The 18,076-nt window shown below is 46.6% G+C and overlaps 1 protein-coding gene and 1 long non-coding RNA gene across 2 annotated transcripts; both read left to right on the forward strand.

The window, feature by feature from the left end:
* The first annotated feature begins 2,865 nt into the window (after positions 1-2,865).
* On the forward strand, positions 2,866-5,712 carry LOC136540068 (uncharacterized). The gene is made up of 3 exons (XR_010779858.1): positions 2,866-3,786; positions 4,131-4,306; positions 4,414-5,712. It is a non-coding gene; the product is annotated as an uncharacterized lncRNA (long non-coding RNA).
* Positions 5,713-6,756: 1,044 nt separating this feature from the next.
* Positions 6,757-11,839, forward strand: LOC136532808 (acetate--CoA ligase CCL3-like). Its single transcript, XM_066525395.1, has 3 exons — positions 6,757-7,444; positions 8,668-9,258; positions 10,758-11,839. Exons 1-3 carry the CDS (start codon positions 7,229-7,231, stop codon positions 11,652-11,654), a joined length of 1,704 nt encoding a protein of 567 aa, XP_066381492.1. The 5' UTR covers positions 6,757-7,228; the 3' UTR covers positions 11,655-11,839.
* Positions 11,840-18,076: the final 6,237 nt, after the last annotated feature.

Consider the following 18,076-nt stretch of genomic DNA (forward strand, 5'->3'; position numbering starts at 1 on the left):
GCTCACAGCTCCGCTCATAGGGCACACCAGAGCTACGGGAGAGCCGCGATCCCCTCCGCTCGCAACACGCGTGTCCGCTGACGGGACGGAAGAGCTCTCAACATCTTCACCGCCGGTGGAGGCAACGCCTGCACTACCGGCAAAAGACATGGCCGGCGCGATCAATGGAGCACCGCTCTTCTTCTTCTTTTTTGTGGGCGCCCGAGCAACAACGGCGCCCTTCCTCTTCTTAGACTCGGCCTCCGCCATAACATTCTTCGCGAAGGCCCTCTTCTTCTTCTTCTCGATCGAAGCCAGGACCTTGGTGGGAACCTCGCGCTCCTGGTAGACGATCCCGACCTCCTCAAAAACTCGATTGAGCCACGGCATGGTGCCTGCCACGGCCATCCGAGACGTGTACTCATGCTCGGAAATCTTGCCAACCAACCCTATGGTGGCTTCTTCAACCTTGGAGATGAAACTATTCTCCGTCACCCCCTCCCCCAAAGACTGACCGAAGCGGGGGAATGGAATCCCGGCCTTCGGCCCAAAACGGGAACCTTCACCTGTTCCAGCCAAAAGGCTAGGTTGTTTTTGCCCAGGGGCCAGTAGTTGGAGGCCATAATCTCCTCCACCAGGTCACGACCATCGGAGTAGCGGCACGCTGCCACAAAAGACTGATCACAAGCCTCCCTCGTTGGAGACACCTCCTCCGGCAGATCCATGCGCATGAGCGGCGCCATCTCCTCCATCCTTGAAGTTAATGGATACTCTAAGACCTCTGCACCATCCTCGGTAGTGCTACGGACCCCGTAGGTCTTCACGTAGAACCATTGCTCAAGCTAGCCGCGGTCCCACTTGCCCTTCTGGCAGAAAGAGATCTCTAGGCGGTCCGCACCTTGGTTCCTCTTAGACATAAAGGTGCAACTACCGTACTGGTAGGTCACCTCCACCTCCTTGCCCTCTCGCACCTCCTTCTTCTTCTTTGGCTGCTTCTGCAGCTCATAGTACGCGCAGAAGGTGTCCACATCCGGCTCGGCACCATAAGAAATGCATGCCCAGCAAAATTTGCTAAGCGTGAGGAAGGCGGTAGGAGTCAGATGATGGAGCTGGACATTGAAGGTCTCCAACACCCGGCGAAGGAAGGGGATGTAAGGAAGGCAGAGGCCACAGGTGAAGAAGTCCCAAAAGACCACCGCATATCCCTCCTCCGGTTCCGGAACAGTCTGGCCCGGCGAAGGGATTTTTACCCTAGAAGAAGGAAAACATGATTCCTTCAATATCTCCGTGATTGCCTCTTCAGTAATAGAGGAGGGGCCAAAATCCCAAGACTTTATCGCCATGTCTCTGAAATCCATAGCGATCAGGTCTCTGACAGACGCAGAGACACTCCCCAAATCCTCCTCCACCAGCTTTTCAAAATCCAACGTGGAAGCAGAGGCAAGCATGCACTCCTCAAAGCGCGCACCCCAGCCAACGGCCCTAACGCCAAGAAGGTGGCGATAGGATTCGAAAAAGGTGGGCCGACGAGTTTGGGCGGAGGTGGAAAGGAAAGCCACCGCGACAGCAGCCTAAGCGCGAGACGCAGGCAGAAAGACGGAACGCGCGAGGGCAGCAAAAGGCGAAAGCGAAGAGAGCAGAGAGCGATTTCTCAAATACAACGAAAGCGAATGAGCAATGCGGGGGGAACCCCGCCACCAACAACACCCTTATATAGGCAGCGGGCAGGCAGTCCGGCTCCCGTCGTACAACGGCCACCTTCAGAAAATTCGCCTGCCGCACAACGGTCACCTCCGAAAAAGTCGCAAGGTATGCAACGAAAACTGACACGGCATAAACAGCCGTGCCGTAGGACAACGACTAGATTTGCTGCCCAACGGCTACTCCCAATGAGACTAGCGGCCACGCCAGAGCGGGCCAGGGGGGAAGTAGCGGGGCCTCGCTCGAAGACGCCATTGAATATGACCTCCACCCCCGCGGACGCCTCTGGTCAAGGCGTTTTGAGCTCATGGCACGCTCCGACGAACCATGGTCTCAAAAGGAGGAACTGTTGTAACACGGCTTCGGCGGGTGACGAAGGCCTCCGATAGCGAGGTGTCGCCAAGGCGTCTTCGACCGTCTTAGGGCGGAGACCTGGCGCTGACTAAAAGAACTTTCCTGGCTATGCTCGTAGGGCACTGCACGAGGCTCGGCGAGCTTGTCGCGAATTCTGCCCAGGCCAGGCGCAGACATCTCCGACCTATGCTCAGGCGGACGCCGCCCCGCCTCGGCTCACGGGCGTCTCCGGCGATGAGGGCGGAGGCCGCCTTACCTACGAACTAAGTAAACAAACAATCTTGCCTAAGTGTGTGCAGGTACTCAAGCGCAGGCTCCCGTGGTCCGCGCGAGCGCGCCAGCATGGCCCCCGCACGGCCGGGCGGAGACTCGCGGTTGACGTCTCCGACCGGACCGGCGGAGACCCGCCAAGGCAACGGCGCGCCCCCCGAAGACGTAGGCCAGCGTCGAGAACCACGGCCCGCGCGCGGCCGGGCGGAGACATACGGACGATGTTTCCAACCGGACCGGCGGAGACCCGCCAAGGCGACGGCGCGCCCCCGAAGACGGAGGCCAGCATCGGAAACCCAGGCCTTTGGGCCGAGGATCGAGGCACAGTGGGCCGGCCGCTTATGGAGGCCCGTTACTTGGAGACAGTGTGGCAGGATTACCCCATAAACAAGAGACCAGTGATAGAATATTCCAGGAATGTACTGTAGTAGTTGAGGGGCATTGTAATAAATTATATCAGAAAGTAGTTGAGCCCTATAAATAAGAAACACTTATAACCATGCATTGTTGAATGAATTAATGAAATCCTAACTTTTCGTGACAGCTTCTCACAAGCTCATTCGTTGTGCCTATTCCGAGCCTCCGCCGGAGGTCGACACCTGGGCGGAGGCCTCTGTCTCCCTCACTCTGTCTGCAACCGCCGGTTCCAACAAGGAGAAAGCGACAGCGCTGCGCGTGGGCTAGCTTCTCCAGGAGTACGACGGGACGTGGCTAAGCCCAACCTTGGCCGCGGCTGCAGCTGCTCTCCTATCCTCCCATGACCCTCTCCGTCCCTTAGCGGCTGAGGATGCAGCAGAGGTGGCTAGGTGATTTGGAGGGCGGCGAGGCACAGGCAGCATGGTGGCGGAGCGGCCGCGCATGGGGGTGGCGTGCGGCGGCGGCTCGCACGGGGGGCGTGGGCGGCTCAGGCGAGGCGCGGTCGTGCGCGGCGGCAGCTCGGGCCATCGGGGTGAGACCAGAGCGCTCGCGAATCCTCGCCAACCCGCTTAGAATGTTCTCGTCCCCATGATCCGGGCGCTCGTGAATCGTAACCTCCGCGGGGCCGGGGCCGGGGCCTCCCAGATGGGCGCGCTTGCCGGGGCCGCGGACAGGTTGTGGCCTGGCGGCGCACAGGCCTCGTGGACGAGCTGCGGCGTGCGGGCGCACGAGATGGATGCGTGGAGGATGAACGCGATGGAGGCGGCAACGAGGTTGGTCTGCGCCAGCTCGGCAACTAACGGGCGCAACGAGGGCGTGAGACATGTCTCTGGTTGCTTGCTTCGCTTTGCTTAGAGATGCTCTCGTCGGTGCGGCCAGTTGCGCTGGAATTCAGACAGCCTTATGCTTTGATCTAGCCCCTAGGATTGGTGGAGTTCTAGCAGTTTACAAGTTTCCGAACTATGTCTTCTCTCTAAACCAGAGCCAAGCTCTGAGTTTTCATTGGGCCATTGAAGTGGCTTTTCAAAAGCATATTCATCATCATCATCACCATCATGTATAGAGGTAGACATCTATTTTCAGTTCATGAGTTGTAAGTTTCTGAAGGGAGACCCACCATGTGTCCTGCTTGTTAAAATTTTATGTTCAAAATCACATTTTTTCTATTTATATTATATGAATGAACTATTTGAAGTTACTTTCATGGTAATGTTTCAGTGGAGGTAATCTAACATCAGGGTTAATTCCAATCGAAATCCATCAGAAGTGAATTTTAATCTTGTTTCACATCTTGCTGAATCAACTTCGTAATTTTTTAGCTGTCCTGGTAAACCTTGCCAAGGCCAGTGCAGACACTAAGTGCTGGGAACAACCAGAGGTGTGCTTATCTGATCTTTACCATGAAACAGATGTGCAGGCTTAGTCTGTGGTCGTCGACCTAATCCATGATGCTGCCAGGTCCACCTCTGGCGCTCACAGGCATCCAGATGTTGCGCCCATGTATATGCTGGCAAATTTTATTCCCTTGTTCTCCATGGAAAGGTAGTTTAAGCTGATTTGTGACGATAAGCTTAAACAAACACAGGTAAGGACAGCTCCTATTGTATTCCTTTTGAAATGATGCTTTGACCCTTTAACTGTGATGTTAGTAGCAGATAGCTGACCCTAACCTTCATTGCATTGGTGTGCTAGTGGTAGTGTGAGGTATGTCTCCAACTCCGTGCTTGAGTTCCTCGAGAAGAACGGCAAGAAGAGGTCTGCAAGGAGACTATCGAGCTCACCATGAGAACACTACTTGAGTTATATACCCAGCACCTAATAATTATCAAATACTCTCTTTCAATTAGATAGAGATCCTAAACAGTGACCATTCAGAGAAATATAGATACTTGAAGAGTGTCAACTGAGAGTAATAGCATAGGAGGAGAAAGATCAAGTACTTAGTATTAACAATAATTTTCTGATAAACTGAACCAAATGATATGTCATGTGCTACTGATAGTTATATGTTTTCTTTCTTTATATTTAGTATATTAAGACCAAACAATATTGTTGTGTAGGAAAGCAGGATACTTTTGTTGTCAGATAGGCAACACTTGTATTGTAGTGTAATTGTGTAAATAGAACATACTCTGTTTATATTGTTTCTACTACCATTAACTAAGCCGTTGCTCATCCCTACCTGTACATTTCATTAAGTTGTGCTAAACAACCATTCATACATGCTTCAGTGGACATACAATTTTTTAGTAAACAGATTCTATTGTTCTCATGATACCTATCACCCAAACTTAATCGCACATTTCTCGAAATAGGGCTATGTCTAATTCTGAAAATATTCACCGTAAACTAACAATACACAACTCTTGAAATTTAAGTGCGAATGCTAACTTGTATTTTTACTGTTTGGAGAATCTGAAACAACAGATTGCAATCTCTTCACATATCTCCTTATGGCTATAAGCTAAGATAATGCATACTTTTTTTTTTGAACCATGCATTCATTATGTATGTATTTCGCTACAGAACAATTTCATCAGTTAGAAGTCACTACAGCTGGTGAATCATGTTTTATGATGATTCTCCAATTGCTTGACACCTTGTTGATTCTATGTCAATAGGTTGCACATCCAATTGCCTCATGGCTCCAAAGCTTATGAAATTGTGTCATGCACTCCACAGATTGCAAGATTTCGTACTAAAAAAATCTAAGGCTCCGTGTGAACCTGAAAATGGGCAATATACAAATGATGTGTGTGTGGAGTTCATTTTTAGTTAGATGTACACATTTACTGCAGTATCTAATTGATTGGTTGTTTTACATTTTCCATCTTCCGAGATACAATAGGCAAAGTATCATGATACCAATATAACTATAATATATAGTTGAATATTAGCTTACTTGGTCAGTGTTGTATGTACTTGGAGGGTTTAACACCCTCTCTGCTTTATGTACTTTTTCTTCTTAATGAAATAGCACACAGCTGTGCAGAGTCAGATTCCTGTTTTTAACTTAGCGCGTGTTTAGTTCCCTGAAATTGGAAATTTTGGCTACTGTAGCACTTTCGTTTTTATTTGACAAATAGTGTTCAATCATGGACTAATTAGGCTCAAAACGTTCGTCTCGCAATTTCCAACCAAACTGTGCAATTAGTTTTTTTTTCGTCTACATTTAGTGCTCCATGCATGTATCGCAAGATTCGATGTGATAGGTACTGTAGCACCTTTTTTGGAATTTGGATGTGAACTAAACACGCGCTTAGTAGTCTGCGAAGTTTTGACACTGCTGTAATAAAGATGAAGGTCAATAGTGGTCCATTTGGACAAGAGAGATTCATGTGATTGCTTGCTCCAATGGGATGCAGAACCGGGATCCAGCAGCGGCAGGCGCGCGGCAAGGCCGCGTGTAGTTTCTAGTATACTTATAACTGTTGCCGTATACCAGATATCAATCACTTGATCAATTCAGCAATTCTCTCTTTGTCTTCTTTTTTGTCGAGGAGGCAGCTCATTAGAATCTGAGCGTCTCCAAGAGTTTCCAATAAAACCTCCTAGTCTATAATTTTTTTTTTTGGCAAGAATAGAAAAAACTCATCTCCAAGAGTTCTCAATTTTAGCTCCCAATCATTTGGCACATGCGCGTATCTGTCTGCCAATCTAAAGTGAAAGGGTGTAAAAAAAATAAAGAATAGAAAAAAGTTTCTAATGTAATTGTATAAGAGACAAAGAACATATAAAAGTGGTAAAGATAATTTAGAAAATAGTGTAGCAATACTATAGCATTCCTGATGTAAAATTATCTTATATATTTAAAGAGTGAATTATTGAAAACTATTGAGATGGTCTTATTTATTCCTCTCATACTTTTTGGCAAGTTAAAAAACACTATAGTTTTGGAAAAAAAAATCTTGTGAACTCTTGAGATGCTTAACATGCAATTCATGCATTCCTGCATACTTCAATAGCAATCGCCATCGTAAGGATCCGCCTATCTACCACCAAACTGGACGCCTGTCCAGCGCCCATAAACAAACGGCAGAAATTCCCCGAAATCCAACCGGAACGGATCAGCCACGCCGTTCGCCACCACCCGCCGCCTCGCGACCACACCCTCGCGCTCGCGCCACCCACCCACCTTCCCCGCACTGCGCCGCCATTAAAAAACCCACGCCGCGGTTGCGCCCGGCAGATCCCCACCGCCCGCTCCTCGTCTCCGACCTCCCCCGCACCACAGGATCGACCCGGCGCGCGCCACGCCGGAGAAACCGTCCCGGCCCAGCCTGCAGCTGCAGCTGCTGCCCAAACACACATTACACATAAAAAAAAAAAAGAGACGGCAAAGCGAAGCGAGGCGCCCCCACTTGTTCGGACGACTCTGCGCGCTCCGAGTCCGATCCCACCCCCACACACCTCCTGCAGCTCCGTGCGGCCGTGCCAAGTCAAAGTCACGCCTCAGCTCTGCGCCTCTGCCGTCTGCCGAGGCCGGCATTGGTGGTGCGCTGCGGAGATGGCGGCGGAGCGGGACATCGACGACCTGCCGCGGAACGACGCCAACTACACGGCGCTCACGCCGCTCTGGTTCCTCGAGCGCGCCGCGCTGACCCACCCGGCCAGGGCCTCCATCGTGCACGGGCCCGTGCGCTACACCTGGGCCGACACCTACAGCCGCTGCCGCCGCCTCGCCTCCGCCCTCGCGCGCCGATCCGTCGGCCACGGAAGCACGGTGCGGCCTCCATCGCTTCCCCCCTCCCTCCCTCTCCCTTTATCTGTGTGCCTGCGGTCTTCTTCCTTTGCTGTTACGAATTACACTTACTTCTGAGATGAGAACAGAGAGAAAGCTTACCCTTAACGATGTAACAGTAATAGTAATTTTCGGAAATAAATGGTTATACTGTTGCAACCTGCCATGAGAGCAAAAGCTATGCTGATAAACTAGGCTGTCAACTCTTGATTTTTCTTTTTTTTGGAAACAGGCAGAAGAGCTGCGTATCATTGAATTAAGAAGAAAAAAAATGGGTAAGAGACCTTACAAATACACACCACACACCCAGGTAGAAATACTGGTCCCATACGCTCCTATTACAGACTGGTGAAACGCTGAAACAGATGGTTGTGTCCTATCTTGATGGAATTAGATGGGTGGCTGAAAGTGTTTCTTTGGTATAAACAGCATGACATCTCCGAAAGCCTAGTTTGGTTTTTCAGTTCATTTTTCTTGTGTGCTCAAACACATGACAGTATTTGATGCATTCATGCATCACATGCTAACTGAGATGCTGCCATATCTGTTGGCACAAATCAACCGTTTCCATGTCTTGATGCCGGTGGGAAGTGGAGGCTGGGAGATACTCAAAAGTGCGCCCACTACTGTCAACACTAATATGGTTGGCCACAAACATGTCAAAGAGCACGCTTTATCCGTATCCCCAAGGCAATTTAGCTCATTTACCATATCTGTGGTCTTGTGCTACAAGGGCAGATCTTGAATGCTGTGCCATATTCACCTGCGTGTAGTTACAAATTAGAACTATGGTCACATTTTTCCAAGTTTTGATAAGAATCTGTTGTTTCAACAAAGCTTCCATGTCAGAAATCACTGCTCACTACATTTTGCTTGTTTGGGAATGTTGTGGTGAAGTTTGTCCATGAATGTATTGGAAGGCCAACCCACAAATTCACCGTCATCTGCCAATGTAAAAGGAAACCCTGAGCAGCTGCAGTCATTACTCTGTTTGCCTTGTCTGCACCAGATCCATGTTCACTAATGGTTAAAAATTTGAGATACGGAACAATGATATCATAAATAATCTTGAATACAGTATTGTTTGCCCATATGCTGTTATTGTGTAATTTCTTACTTGTTCCCAGATAAAACCTCTGCTGATTATGCACACTTGATACATTCTGTAATGCATTTATTGATTATTAGTTTCTCCTGAATCTCAGGTAGCTGTAATAGCCCCAAATATCCCAGCGATTTATGAAGCTCATTTTGGAGTGCCCATGGCTGGGGCAGTGGTCAACTGTGTCAATATTCGACTAAATGCTGCCACTGTAGCATTTCTCTTGGAGCACTCCTCTGCAGAAGTTGTCATGGTTGACCAAGAATTTTTCACCCTGGCAGAGGATTCTTTGAGGATTATCGCGGATCAAAAGAAAGGTGCTTTCAAACAGCCACTTCTAATAGTTATTGGTGACCCAACTTGCGATCCAACAGCCCTCCAAGATGCTTTGAGAAAAGGAGCCATTGAGTATGAGGCGTTCTTGAAAAGTGGGGATCCTGAATTTGCTTGGAGACCACCACAGGATGAATGGAAGAGTATCGCGCTAGGTTATACTTCTGGGACAACTTCTAACCCAAAGGGTGTGGTATTGCATCACAGGGGTGCTTACCTAATGTCACTGAGTGGTGCTTTGATATGGGGAATGAACGAAGGTGCTGTTTACTTGTGGACTTTGCCAATGTTCCATTGCAATGGCTGGTGCTATACATGGACACTTGCTGCTCTCTGCGGGACAAGTATATGTCTTCGTCAGGTATACTTCTTTTTCTTAATAAATAAATACATGCTAAACTACTTATCAAATGCATGTAGAACATAAACTCTTTAGAAAAACAAAAGTAGCAACCTTTTATGAAGATGCATACATGGAATCTCATGTTTGATTGGATATCATGTCTACACAAAATAGAAGGTCATTTGCCCTACTTCACAAGTCAGGTCACTGGGAAAGATACTCTGGTTACAGGTTGATGCTAATGTCACAAGGTATATGCTTTTAGCATATTGATATTAAAAAAAGGAAGCATGCTATATTAACAAAGAAAAATAGAGAACAAAATGGAAACCTGCATATATATGAAACACTTAGCACTAATAGAGGAAATAAATAATGATGAACGGAGTAATTAATCAAGTATGAATGTGTGGAAAGATACTACTAATTGATGCTATATTGCTAGTGATCAATGTTTTGGTGCAGTTTTCAAGAACATTGAACTGTAAACTTGAAACTATACTTGCTAGGGTACTGCATTAGTAATTTAGTATGTTGTCGGGCTTGCCGGTATAAGCAGGATATCTTGAAGTTTTTAATTGGAAACTGAATGATGGCTTATCTTTCTTATTCACTTCGGTTTATCACTAATAAGTTGTGGTAGAATTTTGTCCATATCACAAGTTTTACTAATTGCTCATAACTCGAAACAAGATGGGCTTAATGGACTTGCATGTGATACAATGGCCACATACCCACACAAATGGATTGAATAGGTTCACATTTAGCTGGGCCAATGTTGCTCATGTCCTTTGAGTAAAACCTAGTTCATTATTGGCTTGATGTTTGGCTTCCTCGACACCCTTGATCCCAAAGTAAACTTTTTTCCCGGATGCTACTAAGTAGTTCTAACAATAACTCCTTTTCACATGCATCAAACATCATACTTGATTCTGTCTCCACCCAAGAATGTCAGATAACCAAAAATCAAATGTACAACCTTGGAAACCTCTCTCCATGCATTATGTAAGGCGTATTTTATAAGGAGAAATTGTAAATTTTTGACATTTGACTTCTCTTATAATATATTGGCAATTGCTCCAAAATCAACATCATTTTAAATTAATTAGAATATGAACATATCGATGCAGCTTTGTACACTAAGCACACATAATTTGACTAATTATTGGTCAAACTTGCAAAGTTTGACCTTTTCAAATCATATTGTGCCCTACATTGATGGACTGGAGGGAGTACATTTTGACCAAAACTTAGCGTTCTTTTTTAATTCACTTGTTTGGTTCTGATTTTCTTTGGCAACTTTTTTCGTGTGTAATTTTGAGTCAATGAGGGTATGACGTTTGATTTAAGGCTTTTTGGTGAAGTACGGAATGAAGAATTACAAAACACATGATAAAAAAAGTTGTTCTTCTCCCTGCACCTAAGCCACCTGTGACCAGCAGGTTTATTCACCTAATTAATCTGTTCTACTAATCTGCAACTGATTTTTCTTTTTTCCATTACACTATGCCCGACAGGTTTCAGCAAAGGCCATCTTCTCAGCGATAGCCAACCAGGGCGTGACTCACTTCTGCGGGGCACCGGTCGTCCTGAACACCATCATCAACGCCCCTCCGGCGGACACGATTCTCCCCCTGCCTCGTGTGGTCGACGTCATGACTGCTGGCGCTGCTCCGCCACCCTCCGTCCTGGCGGCAATGTCGAAGCTTGGGTTCCGCATCACTCACACCTACGGTCTGTCGGAGACCTATGGACCATCCACGGTGTGCGCCTGGAAACCGGAATGGGACAGCCTGCCAGCCGACGAGCGCGCCCGCCTCCACGCGCGCCAGGGCGTCCGTTACGTCGGCCTGGAGGGCCTGGACGTCGTGGACCCGAAGACGATGGCGCCCGTCCCGGCCGACGGCACCACGATGGGGGAGATCGTGATGCGCGGGAACGGCGTCATGAGGGGGTACCTGAAGAACCCCAAGGCGAACGCGGAGGCGTTCGAGAACGGGTGGTTCCACTCGGGCGACCTGGGCGTGCGGCACGGCGACGGGTACATCGAGGTGAGGGACCGCGCCAAGGACATCATCATCTCCGGCGGGGAGAACATCAGCAGCCTGGAGGTGGAGAAGGCGGTGTACCTGCACCCGGCGGTGCTGGAGGCGTCGGTCGTGGCCCGCTCCGACGAGCAGTGGGGGGAGTCGCCGTGCGCGTTCGTCACCCTCAAGGACGCCGTGGATCGCTCTGACGAGGCGGCGCTGGCGCGAGACATCATGGGGTTCTGCCGCGAGAGGCTGCCCGGCTACTGGGTGCCCAAGTCCGTGGTGTTCGGTCCGCTGCCCAAGACGGCGACCGGCAAGATCAAGAAGCATGAGCTCAGGGCCAAGGCCAAGGAACTGGGCCCGGTCCGGAAGAGCAGGATGTGAGCTCGTCTTGCTTTGCTCTCTGTATTCGTAGGATGGATGAAAGTTGTATACTACGTACAAACTGCGTTTCTTCTGTATAACATCCCTACTGTACGACCAACACAGCCCCATAAACCGTTTTTGAGTTTTTGTTTTGTCTGTGCTCCACTTGTATTCCAAGGGTATGGTATTGGTTAGACAGTTAAGATGTTCTCAACAAATTACCCAAATGCTAATTCTCTGACACGGTAAAACGTGAAACTACACATGGAATATTCAAGATATAGAAACAGAAGCAAAAGAAAGATATCTGAAAAGATTGGGTCTTTTGCAAAGCTGACTGAACAGCAGTATCTCTCCAGCTTCACTTGCTTTCCGGACTAGGAGCCAAAGCTTTGCAGTAGCTTGTTCACCAACGGCGACGTGTACAGATTTTTTTGAGCCCACGAGAACAGACAGAATCCCATCCGTCAGGCCAAAGCCGCCTATCTGGATATCTGCCATCCTAGGAAAAGTGCAAAAGCAAAGCTGTCTTTATGCCGCGGCCCGTGCGTCGCTGCACCGGCATGCACGCAAAACTTGTCACCGCACGGTGCAGTGCAGTGCAGTGCCATCGTGGAGCGCTTCGTTGCCCGACAGCAAAGCACGAGCGGGAAACGTGCAATCATGAAACAAAGATCAAGATTGGTCCATGTCGACGTCGTCACATGCAGCACGGCGACAAGTGAAAAGCCCGGGAAAAAGGGCTACTCCCTCTTTGTGCGAATAGACTGGGCGTATCATGTTTAGGTAGGACAAGTCTTCACGGGCTTAGCTAGTTAGATTACTTGTGGTAAAACCTAGTACATCGATAATGTGTTTGGTTTGTGTAACCAAACGGTTGATGATGAAAAATTCAACATCGGATTATCCGTCCAGTACACTAAGAATCACTACATGATCTAGTGGTCATATTCTTCCTGAATTTGTAACAGTCACTACTGAAGATTTCTAAAAGTTTCTCACCAAATAATACGCTACAACCACAACATAGCGGTGCACATCAATAAGCATATCCAACTTAAACTGGCCGTTACACAGTACCACCTAATGATTCGTAGGCCCCATCAAGGTGCCACTGGATCATCATGTGCATTCCAACAAGCATGTCTGAGTTGAACTTCAACTCTACATAGTGGCACAAGATGCTACCGATCCACTCAAGACCCCTCATCATATCATATGGTGAGTGACACCGCCTAACACTAAGTATGGCACAATTAATGTTACCGGACGATCCGATGGCCTTGGTCAACTGATCTGGTGCATTTTAAACTTCAATTATGGCTCCATTTGAAGTCCAATCTCGTCTAATTCAACTTCTTTAAGATCTTAGACTCTTGATAAGTCTTGCTCGGAGTAACTCTCATGTATGCCCAAAATGCTCTTGTCTGCAACTTTGATCAAGATACTAATCTGGACCCTCTTAATAGTATGACCAAAGATAAATAAAAGCCCTAACTCTAGATCTAAGTGCTCCTAACACCAACTCCGCATGTAGACATCATTGTGTACTTAGCCTTCATGAATACCCTTGAGCCATATATTGAACCCAATCACTTGTGGCAAACAAAACCAAGTGGCCTTGATATGAGTAATCCTTTACCAGTGACTATAAAAACCTTGTGTTCATCGATCATCTAAACTTGAGCTAGGGGCCGTCACACCTCCTTCCTAAAAAGGATACAATCCTACTTCTATCTTTCGTTGAACTATTTAAAATTTCTCTAAATTTGTAGAAAAATATTAATATTCCATACAAAAATGTATACTGTGAAAATATAATCCATAAAACGAATTTAATGACACTTATTTGTATCGATACTTTTATATAATTTTGTTAGGATTTAAAATAGTTTGATTGATACTATGTTGAAACTGTATATTGTTTCGAAAAGGTAGTACTTAGTGTTAGGCCATCGGAGTATATCTAATCTAATAAGGGTGTGTTTGGTTTAAGGACAATGATGGATGAGATATGAATATCCATGAATTTCTGGATATGGTTATCCATACTTGCTATTTGGTTGGATGGATAGGACGAGTCATTTTTTTTTGTTCGGTTGGATGGATATCTATCGAATGAGATGGGATGAGACAGGACGAGCCATTTTTTTGTTTAATTGGATGGATGATGATGGGTAGGCTGATGATGTCATGCGGGACCCACTTATCATTTATTTAATTTTAAACAAAATATAATCATGTGAGATCTTGTTTATAGATTTAATTGCAACGAATACAACTATGTAATCATATCATAAATCAGATAAACAGTTTAGTAGATAAAATTGTTTGAAGGTTGTTTGCATTCATTAATTATTGTTGCCACATTAGCAGCAGCCAAGCCATCAAGTTGGATGAGTAGATCCGGCAGATTTTTTATGTCCACTTGCTCCAGCATCTCATGAGAATATTCTCTCCTGTGGATAAGTTGCGGAAGCAGATGGTGAGGTGAGGCAGGCATGACCGCATGAGATCTCGTACTATGTGCTGATATATGATGTGTCGCTGAGGATAATTTGAAAGAAAATATGGATTCCTGTTTTCCCGTCAGAAATCAGAACATATTCTGGTCAAATTTCTTTCGGGTCAATCCATGGATACGGCGAGATATGAATAAACTCAGCAGACAAAACGATACAGATGCATCGTCTCTGAGGAAAAAGATAGTGAATGAATGATGCTCCTCAAAGGAAAGGCATGAAAAGTGAAGAAAAGGTGCACCCAAAATTAAAACATCCGGGAAAAGATCACGAGCGAGATATTTATTAGCCTCAGTCATCCTACACGAATGAAAAAGAACATATCTTTGTGCATGTTTATTGTATTGGGTTTTTTTAGCACTACTTCAGCAGTACTTTTCAGCGAATAAATAATATTTTTCTTTCACAACAAATCAGCATAAGCATCAGCATAAGCTAAATTTCAGCGAAACGAACAGGGCTAGTTACTAGTTGGAGATAAAAATTACCTGAGATTGGTTAGTTAGTTAGCTAACAACCAGTTGAAGGATTGTCTCTAAAATTAACCTACCTATTAGCCCTCCTATTTGGTTGTACTAGAGCTAAGTTTAGCTAGCTAATAATTAACCTTTATCCAAACATGCCCTTAGTAAACTAGTCACCGCCTATCTGGTAGCTTATAATTAATTTGATGTTGAAAGTTGTGATTTGGTGACCTTGTTAAAATTCATTTGACGTCACGTTCATGATCATCGATCCTAGATTGAAGCCCCAGCAAAATCTGTAAACAAAATCCTTTGGAATAATTCACACGGTCCCAGCCATACTCTTATCATGTGACTTTGTCCACCGAAACCCATGCATGGCGACGGTCCCAGCCACACATTGCGACGCGAGAGAGATTCGAAGCTTTGGATCTGTCGTCGCATTGCACTGAAACGCAGCTTGGTGACTGGCATGCATGCTGTGCCGACAAGCAATCGGCCAGGTTTTTAATAGTCTCCGTGGTTGATACAATACTGACAGTGACATCCAACTGGAGTAGTACTCCACTATTCATTTAGGAAGGAACATTTGGTTGGAAACTTATGTATGTTAAGCTGGGGCTGCCATGCTCAGACCAATGTATTTTCCTATTATGGATAATGCATTAGTAGGTATACCTGGCATGCTGGATTAGTTCAATTGTAGAGAATGGCTTACTGAATTGTCACGATCTTATCCAATTCAACCTCCCGTGGAGATATATTGATGGATCTTCCTTCCTTGGCTTCAAAGATCACACCATATCGGTGGTTGCTTCGCGTGTGTATCTTAATTTCGGAGCAAATGGCTTTTGTTGTGGCATTACAGTCTGATTGATAGGGTAGCTTGCCAAGCAACAAAACACAATGTACTGCCAAAGTGGCAAAATACAAGATTTGTCCAAGACAGGCCGCTTTACTTGAAAAGACAAGCATCACTATAAAGTACCTATAAGTGACTACCATGCAATCCATTCAGTGGTATAATTTTCTAGGATGGATGAATTTTAGAGGGCATTCACATAAATCGTTAAAAAATTATAATGTAGGACTTAGATATTTCGTTGGCCTCAGTGTTTTACATGTTACTCCATACTAACCAGTTATTCTACCATGCATATACGAGTGTAGAGAGCATCAGAGTTCAGACCAGTATGACTCATAAATACTACTCAGACATCACTGATGTCAGCCCATGATGATATTCTTTTTCTTGAACCGAGGGGATTCCCCATTTCTATTAATAATATAACGGAAATACAGCATTCAAGAGAGCCCATGAAGAGATGGTTCTTTAAATTGTCTTTATATTCATAAGTAGGCTGTAAAATTGCCAAACAGCGAGGAAGGTAAGCATGGCATCACATCAAATTGATTGACGAGGTTCAGCAAGAAGCGCGTGTGCATGTCCTCAGTATCCGTATATGGGCAACCTACATTGATGTATATCTATGTTGATCGTGAGATATGCTCATATGGAGTTCTTTGCTGCATGAGCATGAGCATGATCTACGCCACCCAGTTTATCACAATCGGATACAGATAAGGCATCTATTAGATTGATCTCCCAGCCAATAAGCCCAACGACCTATTGGGCCTTGGTCATGTGCCCTGATCAGGGGCGCCCAACCCTACATGGTTGGTGGGCCCCCGTCGCACTGCGCTATATATAGAGGTGGGGGCCGGCGGCTCGAGGTATGAGGTTCACCGTGAGCCGCAAACCCCACCGACAAACCCTAGACCGATCTAAGAGGGCGCGCAACCAGCGACGGAAAGCTCCACTGACTTCGCCGTCGTCACTGCTACGCCATCCGTCTGCACTGCATCGACGTCCGTGCCACCTCTACTCCACCCGTCGCTGCCCGTGTGCTGCCTCCATCACCGAAGCTGAGATGGCCGGCTCCGCGACTCCCTCCGAGGGCTCAGGTTCAACACCAACACCTCTCTCTTCATCTCTCCGATCTTTCCCCTCTGTTCATCCCGTATTTAAAGGAACAAACCCTAGATCTACTGCTAGAGATCCTAACTGATATCAACAATGGCATCAGAGCCAGCCTATCTAGTACGTGGATCTAGATCAGAAAAAAAATCCAAAGAAGTTGGTCCGATCTTGAATCGGATCAAGATGAAGAAAACCTAACCCTAACAGAAAGGGGACGGTCATTAGGGGCTTCGGCCGACATGGGTTTCGGTTGAACCCTAACCTCGATCCCTTCGGATCTGAGAAAAGATGAAGGTTCGGATGAAGAAAACCTAACCCTAACTCTAGAGAGTTCGGGAAAAAGGAAAGAAACAGAACCGATTTTAAATCGGGGAAAAAACAGTGGCCATCCCAAACCCTAACCCTAACCCTAATCGGCAAATCGGATGAAATCCAAACAAACAAATCAATCAAAAGAAAGAGGAAGAAAGGAAAGGGGATGGCCTACCTCGGCGTCTGCGCGGCACTGCAGTCACGCCGACGCGTGGGGAAAAGAAAGGTCGGCCGGGGGGCACGGCTCGCCGGGATCCGGCCACAGGGGCGTCGCGGCCAGGCCGCTCGACGACGGCGCGCTCACCCGCTAGGGAGCGCGCACGCCGGCGAGGGGGCCGGCGACGGTGCCAGGGCTCCACCGATTCGTCGCTTGAGTCGCTCGGTGCGGTGACTGACTGAGGGAGAGCTGTGAGGCGAAGAGAAAGAGAAAGAATGAGGGCTAGGGTTCAGGCAGCGACGGCGTACGCTGGTTTTAATCCAGCGAAATTGAAGACCGACCGTCCGATCGCGTTGGACGATCAGGATTCATCGCGCCGCGGCTCGGGCCTCTTTTGGCCCAGGCGGGCGATGCTACTCGGCCGAATTCCCGGCCCAGGCCCAGGTTGCGGCCTGGGCGCGGGGGAGCGCGCTGAAAGCCGCCTGCAGCCGTGGGCCGTGGGCCGGTTGCGCTGCTCTGGGCCGAAATGGCCGAACACAGTGAAATGTTTTCTTTTTTATTTTCCAGAAACTTTTGATTCATATTTGATAAATTCGAACTGAATTTTGATGTTGAAATCTGTACAATTTTGATCCAACGTCAATTTTGTTCAGAGAATAGTAAAGTGTTGTAACAGTTTCTGGAAAATAGAATTAAAAGATTTATTAAAGTTTCCGCTGCGTACTTAAAAATTGTTGCTTTTATTATTAAATTCGAACCAACGGAAGAATTTAATTTTGAAACATAGATAATTTTTACAGTTATTATAATGTTGTTATTATTCTGACTAACGTTGATTAATAGCAATATTATAATATTGATGTTATTATGGTTTTTTGTTATGCATTATTTCTATTTCTGCCCAACGGTGATGTAGATTTAATGTATAAAATAATTATATGTTTTAATTTTGACCAACGTTAAACTAAGGCATGCAATTTTTGTTGTTATTATTTGTGTTCTCA

This window comes from Miscanthus floridulus, chromosome 2 (assembly GCF_019320115.1).
Source record: "Miscanthus floridulus cultivar M001 chromosome 2, ASM1932011v1, whole genome shotgun sequence".
In the NCBI taxonomy this organism is placed as follows: Eukaryota; Viridiplantae; Streptophyta; class Magnoliopsida; order Poales; family Poaceae; genus Miscanthus; species Miscanthus floridulus.

What these genes read in the sequence shown, in the direction of transcription:
- LOC136532808 (XM_066525395.1), top strand. Translation starts at nt 7,229, where the DNA reads ATGGCGGCGGAGCGGGACATCGACGACCTGCCGCGGAACGACGCCAAC. An exon ending in CCGTCGGCCACGGAAGCACG is followed by an intron (nt 7,445 to 8,667) that starts GTGCGGCCTCCA and finishes CCTGAATCTCAG; the next exon opens with GTAGCTGTAATAGCCCCAAA. An exon ending in CAAGTATATGTCTTCGTCAG is followed by an intron (nt 9,259 to 10,757) that starts GTATACTTCTTT and finishes TATGCCCGACAG; the next exon opens with GTTTCAGCAAAGGCCATCTT.